The sequence below is a fragment of the Hydractinia symbiolongicarpus genome, chromosome 12, assembly GCF_029227915.1.
Source record: "Hydractinia symbiolongicarpus strain clone_291-10 chromosome 12, HSymV2.1, whole genome shotgun sequence".
In the NCBI taxonomy this organism is placed as follows: domain Eukaryota; kingdom Metazoa; phylum Cnidaria; class Hydrozoa; order Anthoathecata; family Hydractiniidae; genus Hydractinia; species Hydractinia symbiolongicarpus.
Genome location: NC_079886.1, coordinates 24,745,693 through 24,765,126, shown reverse-complemented (window position 1 = coordinate 24,765,126; position 19,434 = coordinate 24,745,693). Strand labels below are relative to the sequence as shown.

Below are 19,434 nucleotides of genomic sequence, written 5' to 3'. Positions count from 1 at the left end.
ATTCATACGAAATTATGACGTCGTAAACTCAAAACATGTAATAGATGTTATTAGGCATAATCATAGTAATATTGAAATTTATGTCAAAGTGAACGGGTAAAAAACATTAACCCCAGACTTGCCACAACTGTTAAGTAAAATACCCAAAGTGCTAGTTCATGACGTCATGCATAATTAATGAAACATGTGAGTCAAAATTATAAGAACTAATCAAAAATTTTGAAAAACATATTAAATTCCTATACAACTTTTCATGCTCTTCCTAAAGACCTAAATTTTTTGATAAGACGACACATTGTGGGACAAGCATCCATGTCTCAACGCACATAAAACTGCAAATAATTTTATTCTAGTTGAAGGTTGTATCTCAGTATTTTATGGACTATAAAATACCAATAAGTCAAACTATAAAACGATAAAATTTTTTAGATACTTTCATCGGTACAGTAGATGGATAACAAACACTCGCTATATATTACTGACAAGCTCTCCATAATATGCCATTATAGTTTTTACCTTTGAATTCAAAATATTTTTCTCAACCTCGACTTTACTACCCGGTTTAGCAAGCGACGCCACTTGTTCCGTGTCAACATTTCGCGGCAAAAAGAACGCCACATTAGGCGTAATACGAGCCGCCACTTCAAACATTTGGCGCCCTGTAACTGGCTGAATCATTGTTTCTACGTCAAATACGTCAGCAGAAATATAACCTGGTCCGCCCCAGGGAGGGCTTAAAAATACAACGTCGGCCTTTAAAGCGGGTGCGAGTTTAAAAAAGTCTCCAAGAATAAAAGAAATGCGATCATCAACACCATAAATGCGTGCATTGTTTTTCGCATACGCCAATCTTACGGGATCGATATCAATAGCTATCACGTGTTCGCACGTAAAAGCAAATTGTATGGCGTTACCGCCAACGCCACAAAATGCGTCCACTATGACGTCACATTGGCATCGTTCAGCTATATGTTCCGCTATTTTTTCAGGCGTAACAGAAAACCAGCCTTCTTTATCGAGCAGTATACCTTCGTCGTAACGCGAAAATAATCTATAGCGTTGTGCCCAATATTTTCGAAGCTCAAATTCCGTATCATTTGTAAGGATGGCTGGTACAGAAATATCAGGTTTGGGCTTTTCGTCTGATGTCGTACCCGCACGGTGCTTATTTTTTCTTTTGTTTTGCGTTTTCTTCTCTACAGCAACAGTTTTTACGGTTTCATCTAAGGCTGAATAACGGACTACTGTTTCGTGTTTACAACCCGAAAAAGCGTTCTTGATGTTAACAAAAAAGTTTTTTACTTTATCCAATAAAGGGATATCCCTTTCACACGATTCGTCATTTTTACTTTTTTCGATATATGAAGGTGTTTCCCTAATGGCTATTTCCTCCACCACTTTGATTTGTGCAGGATCAGAGTTTTCTTGCACTAAAGCATTCGATTCCACAGTTTTATTAAATGGTGTGAAATTTGTCACACCGAACTCGCTTTCATCGCTATAATCACTAAACCCTGTATTTTCAATGCGTCGTCGTTTTCCAGTTGGATGGGAAATCGTGCACGCCATGCCGCCTGAAAATATCGGTTGAGACAGTCTCTTGCGCCTGTTCGTGTGTAGTTCTAAAAAGCTGTATCCTGTCCGTAGCATTTTCTCGTCTTCTAACGTAAAATAATTTTTTTTATCCAAACTATTCTTACTGTTGGTATCAAGTGCGTTTTTTTTAGGAGTTGCATCCGAATCTGTGACGTCACACGAGCAGTTTATATCATCAGGAACAGACTCACAGTAACTCACATTTTCAGCCATCGTGTTCGGAAAAGCATCATTCATAATATCAAGAAAACCTGCCACGCCTAAAATTGTTTTCTTTTTGGACTTCTTCTTCTTCTTTTTCTTCGTTTTCACTGCTTTCTCTTCGCTTTCTACCTGTTGTAAAATGTCGGAAACAAGCTGGTCCACAATTTTGTCTATCAGCTCTCCCTCGTTTTGTTCCTCTTTGTTTCGTTCATCTACAGGATCGATGTTTTCACAGGTTACTGTATTAGTCACGCCAGACGTTCCAACTGAGTGCTCTTTCTCGTTGAAGTCGTTATTGTGTGCCCGTTCTAAAAAACAGGTGACAAATTAGAACAGAGTATAAGAAAATTTTTACGATGAAAGGGGGAAATTGACTAAAAGTTTCTGGAAAACTAATCAAATTTGCAGGAAAATTTCAATAGCAATATAAACAATACTCGCCCTTCTTCGAAAAAATTGACAACATTATTGTTGTCTTATGTAACATTTCTAAATATTTTAAAAATAAAAATATCCGACAACTAAAATGGAGGATATTTAAGGAGTAAGTTGTTAAAAAATCTACTTTTAGAGGAGTTTTAAGGAGGCTCGGCAAAACTTGAAAGAAATGAGAGAAAATAGTTTATTTATATTACTTGATTTATTCGTTTGATTCACACAAGTTTTGTAGCCACTAAATTCAATCGGTCATTATTTTTGCGTAAATTGTAGATTCAAATACACACGAAAAAAGATGAAACACCCCCAAAAAATATACACGGAAAAAATTTATTAAATTCGAATTATAGTACTGGCGTAAATTCGAAGTACTTTAAGGCAACATATTCTTACCTGAGGATGTTTCTTCTCGTTCCATTCTAAACAACTCCATATAATGACATAGTGATTGCCAGTAATGTGTCTGATAACGTTCACACCAGACAGGATCATTCCAATCAATTTCTACATTCTCTTGCAAACCTGCTTGCTCGCATTTCCCGCCACTTTGTGTCTCCTCGTCTTCTTTGCAATTAGACGCAAACTGGACATGTTTGAAATGCAAATCATTATCATGTTGGTCAACATTTTCGAAGTTGTTTTCAAAGCATTCACCATTTTTAACTTCCACTTTATTTTTATGAGTACACAAACTGTCTACACCATAAACAGAAGGATATTTTTCCTGCCAATCATGCCATACCAACTGCTCTCCACAGTTGTCCCAATACTCCTCCCAACCATCGGGTGCATTTCGAAAATAATCACTCCACTCATCAGTATATTGGTGACTGTCTGCCGACTTGTCTTGATAGGCATCCTCGGGTATTTCATTTGATTGTTTATCACTTTCTGATACCACCAACAAATTCTTACTGTCGTTGGCACCATTATTCTTATCAGCAGAGTCAATTTCAGTGCCTAACGAGACGTTGGAATGTGTAAAATCTTTAGCCTTCTTATTATTTCTGTTTTTTCGCTTCCGTTTTTCTTTCTTGTTACTCTCTGTATTTACAACAACAGATTCCTAGAATAGAATTACAAGGTTTTAAAAAATTCGTCAACATAGACGTTAGTTAACAAAAACAAATGTAATTTTGTGAATACACTCACTCAAGTTTTTATTGAATTCCTACATATTAAATTTATAATAACTGAACAATCAAAAATTGATAAACAAAAACTAGTATTTTCTTTCCTATAAATTGGTTTGGGAGGTGAGGATTTTAATTCATGTTTGGGAGGGGTTTATAACCCATATACAAGGGGTGAGGTAATACCACTCCCCCCTCAAGTAAGAGCTACTGGTCACTCTTATTTCATTTTAATTTAGCTCTTCTCAATAAATCACATGGAGATATCCAGGTATGACATATGAACATACGTATGAACGACGGATTATTAAAAAAGGTTCTCTTGTTGAACCAAGGTATGTTATAATTTCGATCCTTTGTTTAATGCACAGAAATTCAATAATGCGTGAACCAAACCTCATTTTCAGCATCCCATGGAGAGTTCAGAAAATACGACGGCAATCCCATTTTCTCCATCACTTCAAGTTCCTCTAGTGCGCTCTCGTCAAGTTCTGCACGAATGCTTAATGCTTTTTGCACCGATTTACTTTTAATGCTCATTCCAGTCGGAGACTTCTTAGGTTGAGTTGTATTGTTTAAATAAGATGGTTGGTTTTTGGAACAGCGGCAAGGATAATCGATGGCCTTAAATGGAATAGATGAAGCAAATCAAAATGAGAGACATTCTAAACAACGACACAGTTAAAGTAGTGTCAAGGTAACAATTAATTTAAAAAAAATTTTTAACAGAGGCGGACACATTCGAATGCGTTATTTTGTTTTGCTCAACACATTTAAATGTTTACCCTTTACTATACTTATCAGGGAAAAAATGTGAGTGTTAAAGAAATTTTCATTGTTAGAAAATAAAGATTGAAGAATTATTGTCTTGAATATTGCTGGCAGAAGTTAACTAGTAAAAGTGGCAAAATAATTTGCCAGTGATGAATTTTGACGATGGTAATTTTTTTCAACAAATATTTCCTGATAAAAATACGACATTAAAAACTAAACTCTTCTGACAGAAACGGTAGAAACATTTTCAAATACTGTTTTAAGTAGCCATAACACAATGACCCAATTAAGCTCTCCCTCAATACCCTTATTAAGTGCCTATTTGTTGCTTCAAATTTCAAAAAGCACCTCCTCTTTTAGTAGAAAGGAACTAGTCATATTAGGAGTGATCACTACAATTATGAGTATAATATATCTATATTGTTCCAAAAACGAATGTTTTGAAGAAACCAAAACCACAAATTGTGCAAAATATTGCAGTTCAAAACAATTACAGTTTACTATATGAACCAGCAAAACAATTCAATGCTGAGATCCTAGAGAACTGGTATTGAGATATAGTATAAAATTAAACCTCGTTTGAGCTGAATGACTTGTTAATTATACAATATTCTTCGTCACTCTCAACTTCGAAATAATCCAGAGGATTTGAAGGGATGTTTTTATCTCTGAAATAACAAAGAAATGAAACTGAATTATTTAAACATTGTTCTTATTTCCCATGTTTCGCGAAAGTTAGTATTAGTAAGTTTTAGCAAAATTAATAAGAATGAAAAAATAAAAAACAAATGCTTAAACTTAGCAACATATCATATCTATTGTTTGTCAGCAAAGAGAAGTTAAAAACAGAATTACAATACTTATGCATGTAGACATTTTTGACAATATATATCCCAAGGTTTAAAATGCATGATGTGCACTTATTTGTAAGATGGCTGCAATGCAAAATTTAAAAATTATGATTCGCTATACAAAAAAGAAATTTCCATGACTTTCCAAAAAAATTGATATTTAAAAAGATGCAGGAATTATTTATATTCTTACATATTTTATTTAAATTAAAATAAAAACAAATCCATATTGTCAACTGAATTAACCATACACTTTTGATTTTGTTTGGCATGTTGAGCTGTTGTCCTCTGTAAAATAATGAATATAAAAATAATAAAAATTATAATTAATCATACCTTAATTTGCGCTCTGAGCACAGGACTGTAACACAATCAAGTTGTTTTTCTTCCTTAGAAATAACAAGATGATTAAATGCTGGACTTAAAGGGTTCGGCCACAGAGTCAATTCACCTACTTGGCAGTAATAACGATGCCAATAGGCCATTGAAACAATCTACGTAGACAATATTTTTATGCCTAATATTATTAAAGCTTGCAGTTTAAGTGTATTACTTTGATCAGTACCTATAAAAACAAAAGATCCACAGTTAAAAATGGCTTGCAATTTTTTTATAACAGCCAACATCAGGAGAAGCAGATAATAGCATACAGACACACACACAAATTCCAACTCTTATTCGATGCTCTTTAGAATGGTAATAGATGTAAAACGATTTTTTAATTATTTTCCACAAAGTTCCTGCTTTTGATTTATTTTACATTTTTTCAAAAAAGCTATTTTTCAACTCAATTTTCGTCTTTCAGATGTAATATCTAGAGAATCATTAAATTTTTGGTATAAGAAAAAAAATGTAAAAATGTAAAAAGTGTTTTAAAGATTTTTTTAAATATCACCTTTCCGGCATACTCATGATGAGGGTGATACACTTCAAAAGGGATGAATATTATTATTCTGAAAAATTACACTCAGGAGGATGTACTGTTGTGGAATAAAATGACCATTCATATGTCCAAATATTTTGTTTTGTTTTTGCAAGCGAGCTGAAACAAGAATAATTAAAACAATTCCACAGACATCGATTTGACTGTGTTATTAAGAATAGGTTGGTCACGCTCTATAAGAAGGCTCTCCATCATAGTGGGTTTAAAGTCATTCGACTCAGTAGTTAGGATGGAAAAGTTATTATTAGTTATTATTCTTACAATGAAAATCCAAAGAAACCTAATCTTCTTATTGATGAGTTCAAGGCACTGAACAATCTAATGAGTAGAGACAATTTAATTATACAGAAAGCAGACAAAGGCAATACCTTTGAACAAAGACTGCTATATCAATGCTATCAATTCTCTTCTAAACGATGGAACAAAGTTTACCAAATTGAACACTCCTCCTGGCAAAGACATCAACTACATAATTAATATGGAGAACAAATTATATTCGTACAAATCTTTATTGAATAAAAAATACATTAACAAAACTGATTATAGGAAACTTTGTCCTAGTGGTTCCAATCCTGGGGTTCTATACGACCTCGACAAGGTACACAAGCCTAGTGTGAACGGTACCTAAGTTCCGTCCCATTCTCTCTGCTTTAAGGACACCTACTTATAATTTAGCAAACTTTCTTATACCCAAACTTGTAAATCTTACTATGAATGATTACTCGTTAAATATTCTTTTAGTTTCGCCAAAGAAATAACTCTGCAGAATTATAACTGTTATATGGCAAGTTTTGATGTCAATTCTCTCTTACTAATATTCCTTTGCGTGAAACTATTGATATTATCATCAATGACATTGATTCTGACTATATTGACGGAATTCCTAAGAGTGACTTTAAACATCTTCTCACGTTAGGAACTACTGAATCCATTTTTATTTCTAATGTTATTTATTATAAACAAGTTGACGGTGTAGCTATGTGCCTACTCTTGCTAACATTTTTATGAGTCACTACAAAACAATTTGGCTACGTGATTGTTTGTGGCGCCGTAGTGGTTAGAGCTCTCGTACTCTGTGCGGGAGACCGGGGTTCGATTCCTCTTGACGGCGACGGCAACATGGGCTAGTGAATTTTACCATAGCCCCGGGTTAACCCAAGCCATGTGAGGGAAATTGGGGAGATGGCACATTGTGTGGGCCGTTGGATGTTGCCGGGAGTTGTCTAGTAGAGCGCAGGCCCTAATTGGGTCTGTGTAGCTCAAAATGAGCATTAAATACTCTAGGACTCTCCATCTACGCCATGGCCCCTCCTGGAAATAATAGACAGGGTATATCCCTCGATATTTGTGAGGCTAGCCATGTAAAATATGCACATCTATCTATCTATCTATCTTCCATTCTAAACGGCCAAGATCTTCCTGCTTCACTGCCCATGTCTCACTACCGTACAACTTCATACAACCTACCTTTTACCTTATTTGACAAGACTCTGCTAGTCGACAAAGGAAGCAATTCTCTGAACTTTTTCCAAGCAGAACCTATCCTGCAAGTAACACTTCTTCCAACACCCCCTTCACTGCCCAACATATCACCTTAATAACAGAAGTTCTCAACTATCTCTAACGAGCCACTGTTGTACATCATTAAAGCTGGAAATACTTCATTCTCTATAATCTAACCTTTGCAACGCTTGCATACAAACTGAATGTCAGCTCTTAACCTTCCACCAATACTACTGCACTTCTTATGTACCCAATGCTTGCAAGTCAGCTTCACAAAAATAAGCTCAAAATAATGTTTTATATTCCAAAAATGCCTTACTATATTGGTTAGGATAAATAGATATGCACACTGTTTATTTGAGGGATTGTCTTTTTTGTTACCATGCATATCAACAAAATTAAAAGCACTGTTTGCATTTTAGGAATAGTATTAGCGAGCTTAGGAAAAGGAGGGGGGACAATCGCAATTTTTTTCCAGCAAATCACCTGAACTGGCCCTTATTTGCAGGTGTTGTGGCTCATCGGCTGAAAAGATAAAGAATCTGCCAAAGCATTTATATATATATATATATATATATAGCTACATTTTTTTTTTTCAGATTGATCAGACTAATACCCGTGTGTACTAAAACGAACAAGTAGTGTTATTTTCACATAATGAAACTAAATAATGCCAAGAATTAATAAGCTGGCTAGATAGATAGCCAGCAAATTAAATTAATATTTACCTCCTAACAACACCCTCTGAGAAGTGTGCATATGTTCTGCCCAGATTGCGAAAACAGCCTGTTTATAAACAGGACGACCAGATTATGTAGGCATGGCCCGATTATGTTTTTTTTGCCCTGGTTATGTCGTGGTGAACAGATTATTAACGCTGATATAATGACTGGCTAAGGCAGGCTGTGATTGGCATTTTCTTCGAACTTTTGTGAATGAACCATTGACGAATTATTGTTACATGCCATTTTTCTCTGCAAATTAAAACAGCACTGAGAACTAGGCATAGCGAAAGAAAACAGTCTCCTTGAATTTTTTGGCGATTCGGTTCAGCTTTGTTGCCGTAGTGAGGATTGACATTTTGTTTAATTGACGAATCACATTTATGGTACATCCGCCATTTTTAAAATTTTGCAGGGTGAAAACAAACCTAGTTTGTAGGGGGAAGAATGCTAAAAAAATGTGGAAATGGAAGGAAAATTAGCTAACATAAGGTAACTACAATAAAAATCTGTCTGGAAATGATTAATTGTTAAAAATGATTAGATTTTGTTTAAAAAAATTAACTTTGCTCAAACATCCTAACATTGTTCTTAGAACACCAAAATGTGTCTAGCTCTGCACTCTGTTCACCTAAATTACGGAAACTTTTCACCTCCAAAAAGATTGTTATGACGTCAATCGCTTAAATAAGACTGTCGTACATAAGTCGGCCTGCCCTGATTATGTTCCTTTTATAAGTACCAAATAATATTTTTCAACTCTTGTGCATAATAAGCCGGCCTGTCTCAATTATATTGCCCTGGTTATGTACTTTCTGTCCTATTTTTAAACAGGGCAAGCTGCCGTACAAAATCAGGGCAGCATTTATTATCCGGGCAGAACACATACCCCAGGCTTTTGCTCACTCTGTTCTGCCCAGATTGCGAAAACGACCTGTTTACAACCGGGACAGCCGGATTATGTACGCACGGTCCGATTATGTTTTTTTTGCATTATGTCGTGGTGACCGGATTATGAACGCTGATATAAATAGCTGGGAGACAGGCTGTGATTGGCATTTTCTTCAAGCTTTTGTAAATTAAACATTCTCTGGAAGATAGAACACCCCTAAAAACTAGACATGGCGAAATAAAAAAGTGTCGACGTAATTCTTAGTATAAACTACCCTTGTAGTAAATACATTTCAACATAATATACTTTGAAGCAACTAAATTTCACGGAACCTAAATTATTCTTTTTGCGGGAATTAATTTTGGTGAAAAGTTATTAAACTTGCGAATCCCAAAATTTAGTATTTGCCACGAATGATATAAAAGCAGTCAGCCCCAATTATATTTGTGTTATTTAAGTCCTATAATTGTCGAATAATATTTGACTGTCATACATAAGTCGGCCTGCCCCGATTATGTTCGTTCTATAATAAGTGAGAAATAATATTACACTGTCGTATATAAACTGCCCTGATTATGTTCCTTTTATAAGTGCCAAATAATATTTTTTGAGTAATAAGCTGGCCTGTCCCGATTATGTTGCCCTGATTATGTATTTTCTGCCCTGTTCTTAACCGGGGCAAGCTGCCGTACTTAATCAGGCCAATGTTCATTATCCGGGCAGAACAACTCCACCATATCATTTTCAGTTTTACCAGAATGGACTCAAATCTAAAGCAGTTAACTAGGAAGTTATTAGCTACATATAACATTACACATCCATTTTCAAGGAATTTTCAATTCTCAAAATTGGCTTCCAGTCCCCCCAGAGAAACACATGACCTGCTTTTTAAGTTCAGTTCTTCTTTTCTTTTTTAATTAAACATAGGATATGGTATAAATTTAATCATTTTCAACAATTAATCATTTATAGCACCATTAAAGTGATGTTATGAATTATTCATATCTAATCATAAGAAAAAATAGCCCACATGGTCGTTCTAAAATCATATATGTGCTCATCTGTATGAAGTATTGTTTACATCATGCTCGACACTTATACCGGGCCTGTCCTTGTCCAAAGAAGATTTTGGATCAAAATTTTGATTTTACACAATGATAAAAGAACCTTTAAGCGATTTTAAATCCTACCTGTTTGTTAAAAAATAAGAAGAAGAACAGTAAATACGAATCAATGGCTGAATTAATAAGAAATTGTACACATTAATTAGTTTCTTGTTCAGATAAGTCTATTTCGCTTTCGTGCGCCTTTAACATGAAAATAAACAACAAAACTCGAAACGGATGTTAAGGGTTTCGGTCCGATGACCAAACGATCACAGAACGAATCCATTCACCACTTAATACATCACTTAGTTAGGTCCTGTACAAACGTGTTATTTACTCACTAAAAAAACTTCAACTAAGAGCACCAAATTTACACGGGGACTTGGTGAGATGTCAAAACATCTAGCCTCACAAATATTGAGAGATAACTAAAATAGATATCCTGGAGTATTTAATGCTGATTTTGAGCTATGCAGATCCAATTAGGGCCCACACTCTACCAGACAACTTAATGCAACATCAAACGATCCACACATAGGTGTGCCCATACCCCCCAGACCCCCCCCCCAATTTCCCTCTCACATGATGGCTTGGTTGGGTTAACCCAAGGCGGAGCAACTATAGAATACCCCTTGTAAAAAAATTAAAACTATGTAACTCAGCAACGCAACAACGCACACCTACTCAGCAATACAGCAACGTAGATGCTCAGCTACACAGCAACGATCTACTCAGCAATACAGCAACGTAAATGCTCAGCTATGCAGCTACTCAGCAATACAGCTACTTAGCAATAGAGCAACGTGGATACTAAGCTACACAGCAACTCAGCTACGCAGCAATGCAGCTACTCAGAAAAATAGTTGAAAATGGTTTTAGATCTGAGCAAAAGCTTCGTTTTTAAAATTAAACCAGTTTAAAAAAACATTACATAACATTATATAAATGGTATGGGGTATTCTATAGTTTAGCCCCCGAGGCTATGGGCACATTCACTCGCCTATATTGAATCGTCGCTAGGGGGGACTTGATGGTAAAGAAAATTAATAAGAGGATTAGCCTAGTTAACTAAGCTTTCTTTGAAAAAATATATAAATTCAGTTTCTCAAACAAAAGCTTAGATGCAAGGGCTTAAAAATGGCCCATCTCAACATTAATGGTCTGTCATCCAAACTAGACTATGTTAAACTTCTGCTACATCAAACAAAACTTGATGTATTCTCCATCTGTGAAACCAAAATTGATGACACCATCACTGACAATGACGTTAAAATTGATGGCTATGTTTGTTATAGGAATGATCGGAATAGACGAGGTGGGGGTGTTCTAATTTTTGTTAATGAAAACTTGGATAGCCACCTTTTGAAACACCTTTACTTCGAAAATGTTGAATCACTATGGGTGAAAGTGTGCCTGAAAAAAACTAAACCTATTTACGTGTGTGGGGTTTACAGGCCACCTGGAGGTAGTGATTTGCAGAGTACCGAAAACCTGTGTACTCATTTTAAACAGTGTTTTAACAAGCTCCCAGAAGAGAAAGAAGTTTTTATCTTGGGAGATTTTAACTGTAACATGCTTTCAAAATATGCTCTCTCCTCCAAAATAAAGGAATTATGCTCCACTCTTTTCCTAAAACAACATATTACGGAGCCAACTCGTGTTACTGAAAATAGTAGCACTCTTATAGACTTGATACTTTCTAACAGTTCTTGTATTTCTAAAACTGGTGTCATGGATTTAGGCATCAGTGATCACAATTTAGTTTATGTGATCAGAAAATTCAAAAGGCCAAAATTTGAACCTAAAACATGCAAGGTTCGTAGCTACAAGAACTTCAGTGAAGAGGCTTTTCTGAAAGACCTCAGGAATTTACACTGGTCATATTTTAATAATTATGATGACCTTGATAAAGCATGTGAGAAACTGAATAAAAATGTTAAAACAGTGGCTGACAAACATGCCCCTTTCAAAACACATAGATTTTCTGGCCGTGTTGAGGCATGGGTCACTGATGAATTAATAATAGCCATCAAAGAAAGAGACTTCTTGAAACGGAAAGCATCAAAAACAAAATCCATCATAGACTGGGAAGCTTTCAAACAAAAAAGGAACCAGGTAATAGGTCTCAAAAATCGACTCAAAAACGAGTACTATAATGACGTTTTGCAGGACTTTCAAAAACGGCCAAAACAACTTTGGAAAACCCTAAAAAAACTGGTTCCTGATAAGTCAGGCAATACTACCTCGATAAAACGAGTAGTCCAAAACGATGGTACAGAAACTTCTCACCCAAAAGAAATTTCCAACACATTCAATTCATTTTTTGTCAGTGTTGGTGCAAAACTAGCCTCTAAATTTTCTTCTGATACTACTAATGTTAATCCACCTGTTAGCGGACACGATTTTCGGTGGGCTCGTATTGAGACCAAAAGTGTCGAAAAAATAATTAGATCACTAAAACTTAATAAAGCTACAGGCTTGGACGGAATTGGTTCACGACTGCTAAAAGCAGGTTCGTCAGTTTTAAGTATTTATTTATCAAGTCTTTTCAACAAATCTTTATTTACTGGTTATGTACCTAAATGTTGGAAGACTAAAAGGGTCTCGCCTATTTTTAAAAGTGGCAATAAAACAGATCCTACTAATTATCGGCCTATCTCCATTTTGCCAATTCCTATGAAAATTTTTGAAAAGTTAGTGCATGAGCAAATGTCTCATTTTATTTCTGAGCACAACTTCCTGAATGACAGACAGTCCGGATTTCGAAAACTCTTTTCCACAGAAACTGCAGTAGTCGATGTCTCTGATTTTATTCTTACTGAGCTCGACCAACATAACTTTGTTTGTGCTGTGCTCATTGACCTTAAAAAAGCTTTTGACACTGTTGATCATAAAATTTTGTTAAAAAAACTATGGTGTTTTGGCATCAGAGATGCTGCCTTTGACTGGTTCGAGTCCTACTTAACGGACCGAATGCAGCTGACTCTTGTAAACGACACAGGATCAGATCTGCTTCATGAAGACGCTTTTGGGGTGCCGCAGGGATCTGTGTTGGGGCCCCTGCTCTTTCTTTTGTATATTGATGACTTAAAATCTGTCATCAATTCAAACTACCACCATCTATATGCGGATGATACAATAATTATTTCGTCTCATAAAAACTTGGATACCCTTGTCTCCCAGGTCGAGTTAGAACTTTCGCAAGTCGACCTCTGGCTGAATAATAACAAAATGACTATTAATACGGACAAAACTGAAACAATCTTTTTCGGCAACCACAGCCAGTTAAAAAAAGTTGAGAACAAAACTATCAACTATATGGGTATTCCTTTGAAGAGGAGCGAAAAAGTTAAATATCTTGGGGTAACATTTGATCAAAAAATGCAATGGGAAAAGCACATTAATGACATAAATAGAAAAATACTAATTAAATATTCTAAAATTAGAACCATTGCATCCTGTTTAACACCTCACACAAAAAACCTTTTAATTAATGCACTTGTCATGCCATATTTCAACTACTGCTCCTCGGCATGGGCTTGTGCCACCCAAGGTAGATTGGGAAAACTAGAAAAACGATTAAAATGTGTCCGTACCTTTCTTGGGAAAGAGAGGGAATATTCAATGAATAATTTACTCATCAAAAACGATGCCATATTAGTTTTTAAAGCCATGAATCACATTGCTCCTGATTACATGCGCTCAAAATTCCTTTTGACAAAAAACTGTCATAATCATCAAACAAGAGGAGCTTCAAAAAACAGGTTCACACTTCCCTTGGTCAACACGGAATTTGGCAAAAAAGCCTTCCCATTTAGAGCTGCAAAAGTGTGGAATAATCTTCCAGACCAAGTGACCTGTGATGGAAGTCTGCTTTCGTTTAAGACTTCCATCTCTAATGTATTTGGCAAATTCTAATGGAGATCACTTTTGAATTTTTTAATTTTTGTTTTTTATTCTTTTTCTTTTCAATTTTCACAGATTATAAATGTTACTATGTTTGATTGAGCTGAGGCAGTCTAAGGTTTATCATTTTTTGTTTCTTTTTTGTTCTAGTGGCCCCCAGTGGAAACAATCCACTAACTATAGGTTTTTGTGATTTTCTGGGCTAGCCACTTTAAATATTTATTATTATTATTATTTATGCAAAAAAATGTCAGATCAAATCCCTTAAATTTAAATCCACCTGACAGAAAACCCTGAATTATAATCAACCAATAAGCTCAGAGTCAGCGAGTCACATACCCACTTAGATAATACAAGAATTGATTATATTTGTTTGGGTGAATGCTCAAAACAAGGGATTTCCGAACAATAAAATTAATCAATCCAAAAGCGCAGTCAGTATTCTGACCGCAGAAAATCTTTGAGGCCCAGCGTAATTTTTCCTACCTCAACTTTTCTGATTTCCTAGTGTAAGAAAAATGATACTGGGTCTCCTGGCTGCAAGAGGATATGTAGAGGAGAGCACACTTGGCAATGAAAAAATTTCCTAAAATGTATTCATTCTCCAACTAGTCAATTCATTTATTCAATTCATACTTGCAAAGATAACAATAGATTGAAAAGGCACAAGCAATTTTGCAGTTAATTTTTTAGAAAATACACCAAAACTGCCACTAAAAAAACCCCTGTTTTTCTTGTCAAAACTGCATCAGTTGTTATAGATAAAGAAAGTTCCACAGTAACGGTTAAATATAGCTGTACCATTAGCGTATACCATCCATATTACGTGATTATCTAAACCAAAGGCCCTCAGTGACGATCTGGTTACGCCGCTTGCCACATAATTTTAAGGTTTGGACTATAGGTCATCCCTTTTATGACACAAACTTTAATTAGCTTAAAACATGTTTTATGATTTTTTAAATTTTAAAGAAGTTCAAACATAATATTCAACTGCAGTGAGAAATTTTCAAAACAGGCAATTTTCATTGTAATTTCTTCATCAAACATCAAAAGTTTTGCTATTAATAGAGGGAGTTGTAATTAGTGTATATGAGCTTGAAAATTTCCATGTTTCCATAAATTTTTCTTCAGATTTTATATAACTCTTGCTGATTATCCAAGTATTAATTTTCCTTTTATTGATTACTTGTATTGATTTAAGAGTTGATGTTTATAGTGTATATAAATTTGCCTACTCATCTTATGTTGGATTAAAGTTCATGGATAAAACAGACATGGAGGAGCCTTCTATGCTGGTTCAAAGGCCATCATCTAGTTATAGTCAAGAAACATCCCATATCCTTGTTAGTACTTTTCGAGAACTATACTCACACAATGGTATTAATGAAGATACAGTTGAAAATTTAGCAGCATCCAAAACTGGTGACCAGGACTATCACAACAGATACGTTGAAAAATTACAAGCAGTATAATTTTTTATTGTTTGAATTTTTAATAAATTTTTTCTTTTCTGGGACATTAAACTGACTTCAAACCAGGTGTTTGTATTATGATTCTTTTCTTTCCTATTGAAATGCCTAATTTCTCAAAATGTTTGCAGAAAGCAAAATTAATCATGCAGGATTGTTAGGAGAAATATGTTTACTCAATTTTAGTGTGTATAAGCAAGCTCTATATATTTTTATAATATATATAAGTTGTGCTTTTGTGGGAATGAAATAAAACACATAAAGTTTTTTTTAAAAAAACTAAAACATGTTAATACAACAATGTGCAGATGAAACACAATGAATTATACAATATTACAAATTCTTAGCTTCGATTCTTAATTAAATAGTAATACCATAATAAAAATTGGTTTGTTTGTTTGCTTGTTCATTTGTTTCGTTGAGAAAGACAAATTACAATAGAAGTTTCCCTCATAAACTCTGCCTATAAATATAAGAAACTCTACAATTAATAAAAAATATCACATATTGTAACATAAAAACACTAACATATATAGCATCTTTTCAAGTCATCCTAAAATTGTTGATTTTAAACTATACTTTCACTTTAAATGTAAATATATCTTGAAAACGAAAAAAGTTTTTTTAAAAATTTAAAAGAATTTAAACTCTATAATATAAGTATAACATCACTTTATACTTCAGGTTACCTTTAAACATTTTTTCTTTTTTTATTGTTCCCCATTTAGATACACAGAACTTGGAATGAAAAAACATCCAATGCGAGATTACTTGCCAATCATCTTAAAGAAGCATATAGTCGAGCAAGAAAACTAGAACAAGAAGAGCAGGACAAATATGAATCTTACTCTGAGCTGGGTTTACCACCTGGTATGAAATTTAATAACGTTTACACATAATAAATAAAATTGCAGCTTATCAATAAGAAAAGTCCTTTAAAGCAAGCAGGTAATACATTGAAGATAGATTTAACTAGTGGACCCTAAGTCGTAAAGGCTTTAAAAGCCTTTAGTTGATTTACATTAAGTCAGTTTTGTACTAGAATTATTTAATAAAGTAGTTTTTACTTAATGCTAATAAATTTTGTTAACAAAGTACGGTGATATTTAAGATTAGTTTATAGATCATTGTTGGCGCTAAGCCTGGGAAACCTAAATGCCTTAAACAGCCTGAAATTAAGAAAAGATGCCTGGAAATCTGAAAATCATGAAATTTCTGACTACATTTAAAAAGAAGGCTTGGAAAAATAAATTATGACATAATAATTGCACTGTTTACAAAAGCTACTACAATTAAAGCCTGTCTATAATGGCCACTTTAGGGAACCATAATAACTGGCCGTTTAATACAGATGGCCCTTATAGAGAAAACGTATCTATAACAACCGTCTCTAGTTGTAGCCGTCTAGGACAGGTTTTTGTTGTTACAGTTGTTGGGACGTTGGCAAACAAAGGGTTTGGTTGAAATGACAGGTTAAGAATTGCACTTGTTTTTTTCCACTGACAGCCTTAAAAAAGAAATGCGTATTCTCTACCTATATTATGTTTCTTTTTCGCTATCAGAAGTTAACACAGAAGTATAAAAACTTGTAGTAGGAACATGGGCAGATTCACTTCTGTTTTAAAAAATGAAAATTATGTTTAATGTTGCATTGTGTTGTCTATGTGTTTAGCTCACTACCACCCTTATATAATGTGTTATCTCTACCTATTTTGTATTCCATAGCACCTTCAGACAATTTCAATCTCTTGTAAAAGTTGTAGTTGAAACATGGGCAGGGTCATTCCAGTGATAAGAAACACATCAATTGCTCTACGTTTCATTAACATTATCAATTTGCAACTAATCTAACACCACAAAAATTGATTGAATTGAAAAGATTGAATAATGTTATATTTTTTTCCCCACTGCAAATCCCTACTGCATACAAATGGATCTTATGGTTAAAGAAGTTAAATTTATGGTCTACCAAAAAATGCTCCTGAAGATTGTAGTAACAAACCTAAGATTACAATAACAATACTTATCAACTATTAAAAAGTTTTCTTCAACGCCTTGGAGTATTTTTCTTTGACATAAAATGTTGTTCAAATTGACTCTCTACATTTCTAATAACTTCTTTTGTGAGTCGTTTCCCATAGCAATTTTTTTGAGGCCATTCACCATATGCAACCCAATCACCATGTCAGATGAAGTAAAGACAACGCTTTAAAAAAACCTGATTGGTTCGAAATTTAGTGAATCTAAAAGGATAGGTTTAAAAAACAATGTATAAAAGAATTGATCCGTCACTAATTTGATTAACACTGTCGGGTGTTGGTTTCTCATACATACATGTAAATACTCTTTTAGTTTTATTAAAAATTTCAAGGTTGAAATGAATACATAAGTTCAATTTCAAAACTTGTAAAACTGAGCCGAATAAATAATAACGCTAAAGATATTGTCTTTACTACCATCATCGTCATTCTAGGCTTGACTTTCGTTTTCCATGCTGGTATGGGTTGGACGGGGTATATTAATGACCCTCTTCCAATCTGATCTAGACTGTGTTAGATCTAAACTCAACTTCCTCTGTATCAAGTCTGTCCTTATAACCTTCTGCCAAGTCTTTCTCTGTCTGCCTCTGGGCTTTGCCCAAGAACTATGAAGTCTCTACACTTTCTTACCCAATTATCCTCTTCCATTCTTTCCAAGTGCCCCAGCCAATTTAATCTTCTTATCTGGATAACATCTTTAATTCTACGGATACTTAGCCTGCTTCTTAGCTCATCTGAACTCTTTCTGTCTCTCAGACTGGCGTTGCACATCCACCTAACCATTCTCATATCATTCCTTTCTAAACGGTCAAGATTTTCTGCTTCACTGCCCATGTCTCACTACGGTATAACATAACACTTCTTACACAGACCTCATACAACTTACCTTTTACCTCAATTGACAAGACTATGCTAGTCAACAAAGGAAGTAACTCTCTGAACTTTTTCCAAGCAGAACCTATCCTGCAAGTAACACTTCTTCCAACACCCCCTTCACTGCCCAACATATCACCTAAGTAACAGAAGTTCTCAACTATTTCCAACGAGCCACTGTTGTACATCATAAAAGCTGGAAATACTTCATTCTCTATAATCTCAACTGTGCAACACTTGCATACAAACTGAATGTCAGCTCTTAACCTTCCACCAATACTACTGCACTTCCTATGTACCCAATGCTTGAAAGTCTGACAAAAAATTGAGTTACTACCAAACCCTTTCCTGCAAACTCCACAAGGCCACTTTCCAACTACAAGGTCGCACTTGGCTGCAATGCTACTAATCATTTACTTTAGACTTTGCTGTGTTCACCCTTAGCCCTTTCTCTTCTACTCCTTTCTTCCACTTTTCAAACTTTTCAACTAATTCTTCCATCGACTCTGCTATGAGAACCAAATCATCTGCATACAATAACTCCCATGGACAACCTGTTCTAAACTCTATTGACAGAGCTTCTAAGACTAGAACAAGCAACAAAGGACTAAGTACAGAACCCTGATGTACACCAACATTTCACTAGATTCATCACTAAGTGAATCGTGTTAATCCTGACACAACTTCTAGCATTGCTGTACATAGACTGTACCATCATAACTAGCCACTTATTCACACCTAATTTTCTCATAGCCCACCAAATAACTTTACGTGGCACTCTATCAAAAGCTTTCTCTAAATCTACAAAGGCAAAATAGAGATTCTTTCTCTTTCCTAAATACTTTTCCTGAAGCTGTGAGATATGATAATGAGATATGATAATTTTGTTGTACTTGAAACCTAGAATTTTTAAAAGAAAACCCTGACAATTTGCCATTTATCTTTAAAAAGCCTGGAATAGCATGGAATTTGTAGCAAGTGG

At 34.7% G+C, this 19,434-nt stretch overlaps 3 protein-coding genes across 3 annotated transcripts in view; 1 reads left to right on the top strand and 2 right to left on the bottom strand.

Annotated features, from left to right (window-relative positions):
* LOC130621155 (phosphatidylcholine transfer protein-like) overlaps positions 1-19,434 on the bottom strand; it is a 76,620-nt gene that overhangs the window by 50,083 nt on the left and 7,103 nt on the right. The gene's annotated exons all lie outside the window — the stretch shown is intronic.
* Positions 401-5,750, bottom strand: LOC130621153 (trimethylguanosine synthase-like). The gene is made up of 5 exons (XM_057436464.1): positions 5,333-5,750; positions 4,720-4,813; positions 3,768-3,995; positions 2,632-3,304; positions 401-2,108 (listed from the first exon to the last, which is right to left on the bottom strand). Exons 1-5 carry the CDS (start codon positions 5,479-5,481, stop codon positions 469-471), a joined length of 2,784 nt encoding a protein of 927 aa, XP_057292447.1. The 5' UTR covers positions 5,482-5,750; the 3' UTR covers positions 401-468.
* The window catches only part of LOC130621412 (deleted in lung and esophageal cancer protein 1-like), a 58,671-nt gene continuing 50,344 nt past the window's right edge, over positions 11,108-19,434 (top strand). The window contains exons 1-3 of the mRNA XM_057436695.1: positions 11,108-11,117; positions 15,233-15,537; positions 16,269-16,410. Of these exons, the coding sequence (XP_057292678.1) occupies positions 11,108-11,117; positions 15,233-15,537; positions 16,269-16,410 (457 nt within the window). The remainder of the gene's footprint in view (positions 11,118-15,232; positions 15,538-16,268; positions 16,411-19,434) is intronic.

Bases quoted from the DNA above. Each gene is read 5' to 3' on its own strand.
- LOC130621153 (XM_057436464.1), bottom strand. From the start codon at position 5,481: ATGGCCTATTGGCATCGTTATTACTGCCAAGTAGGTGAATTGACTCTG. The intron at 4,814-5,332 runs GTATGATTAATT...TTGTTATTTCAG, and splicing joins TGCTCAGAGCGCAAATTAAG to AGATAAAAACATCCCTTCAA. The intron at 3,996-4,719 runs GTTTAATTTTAT...ATTCCATTTAAG, and splicing joins AGTCATTCAGCTCAAACGAG to GCCATCGATTATCCTTGCCG.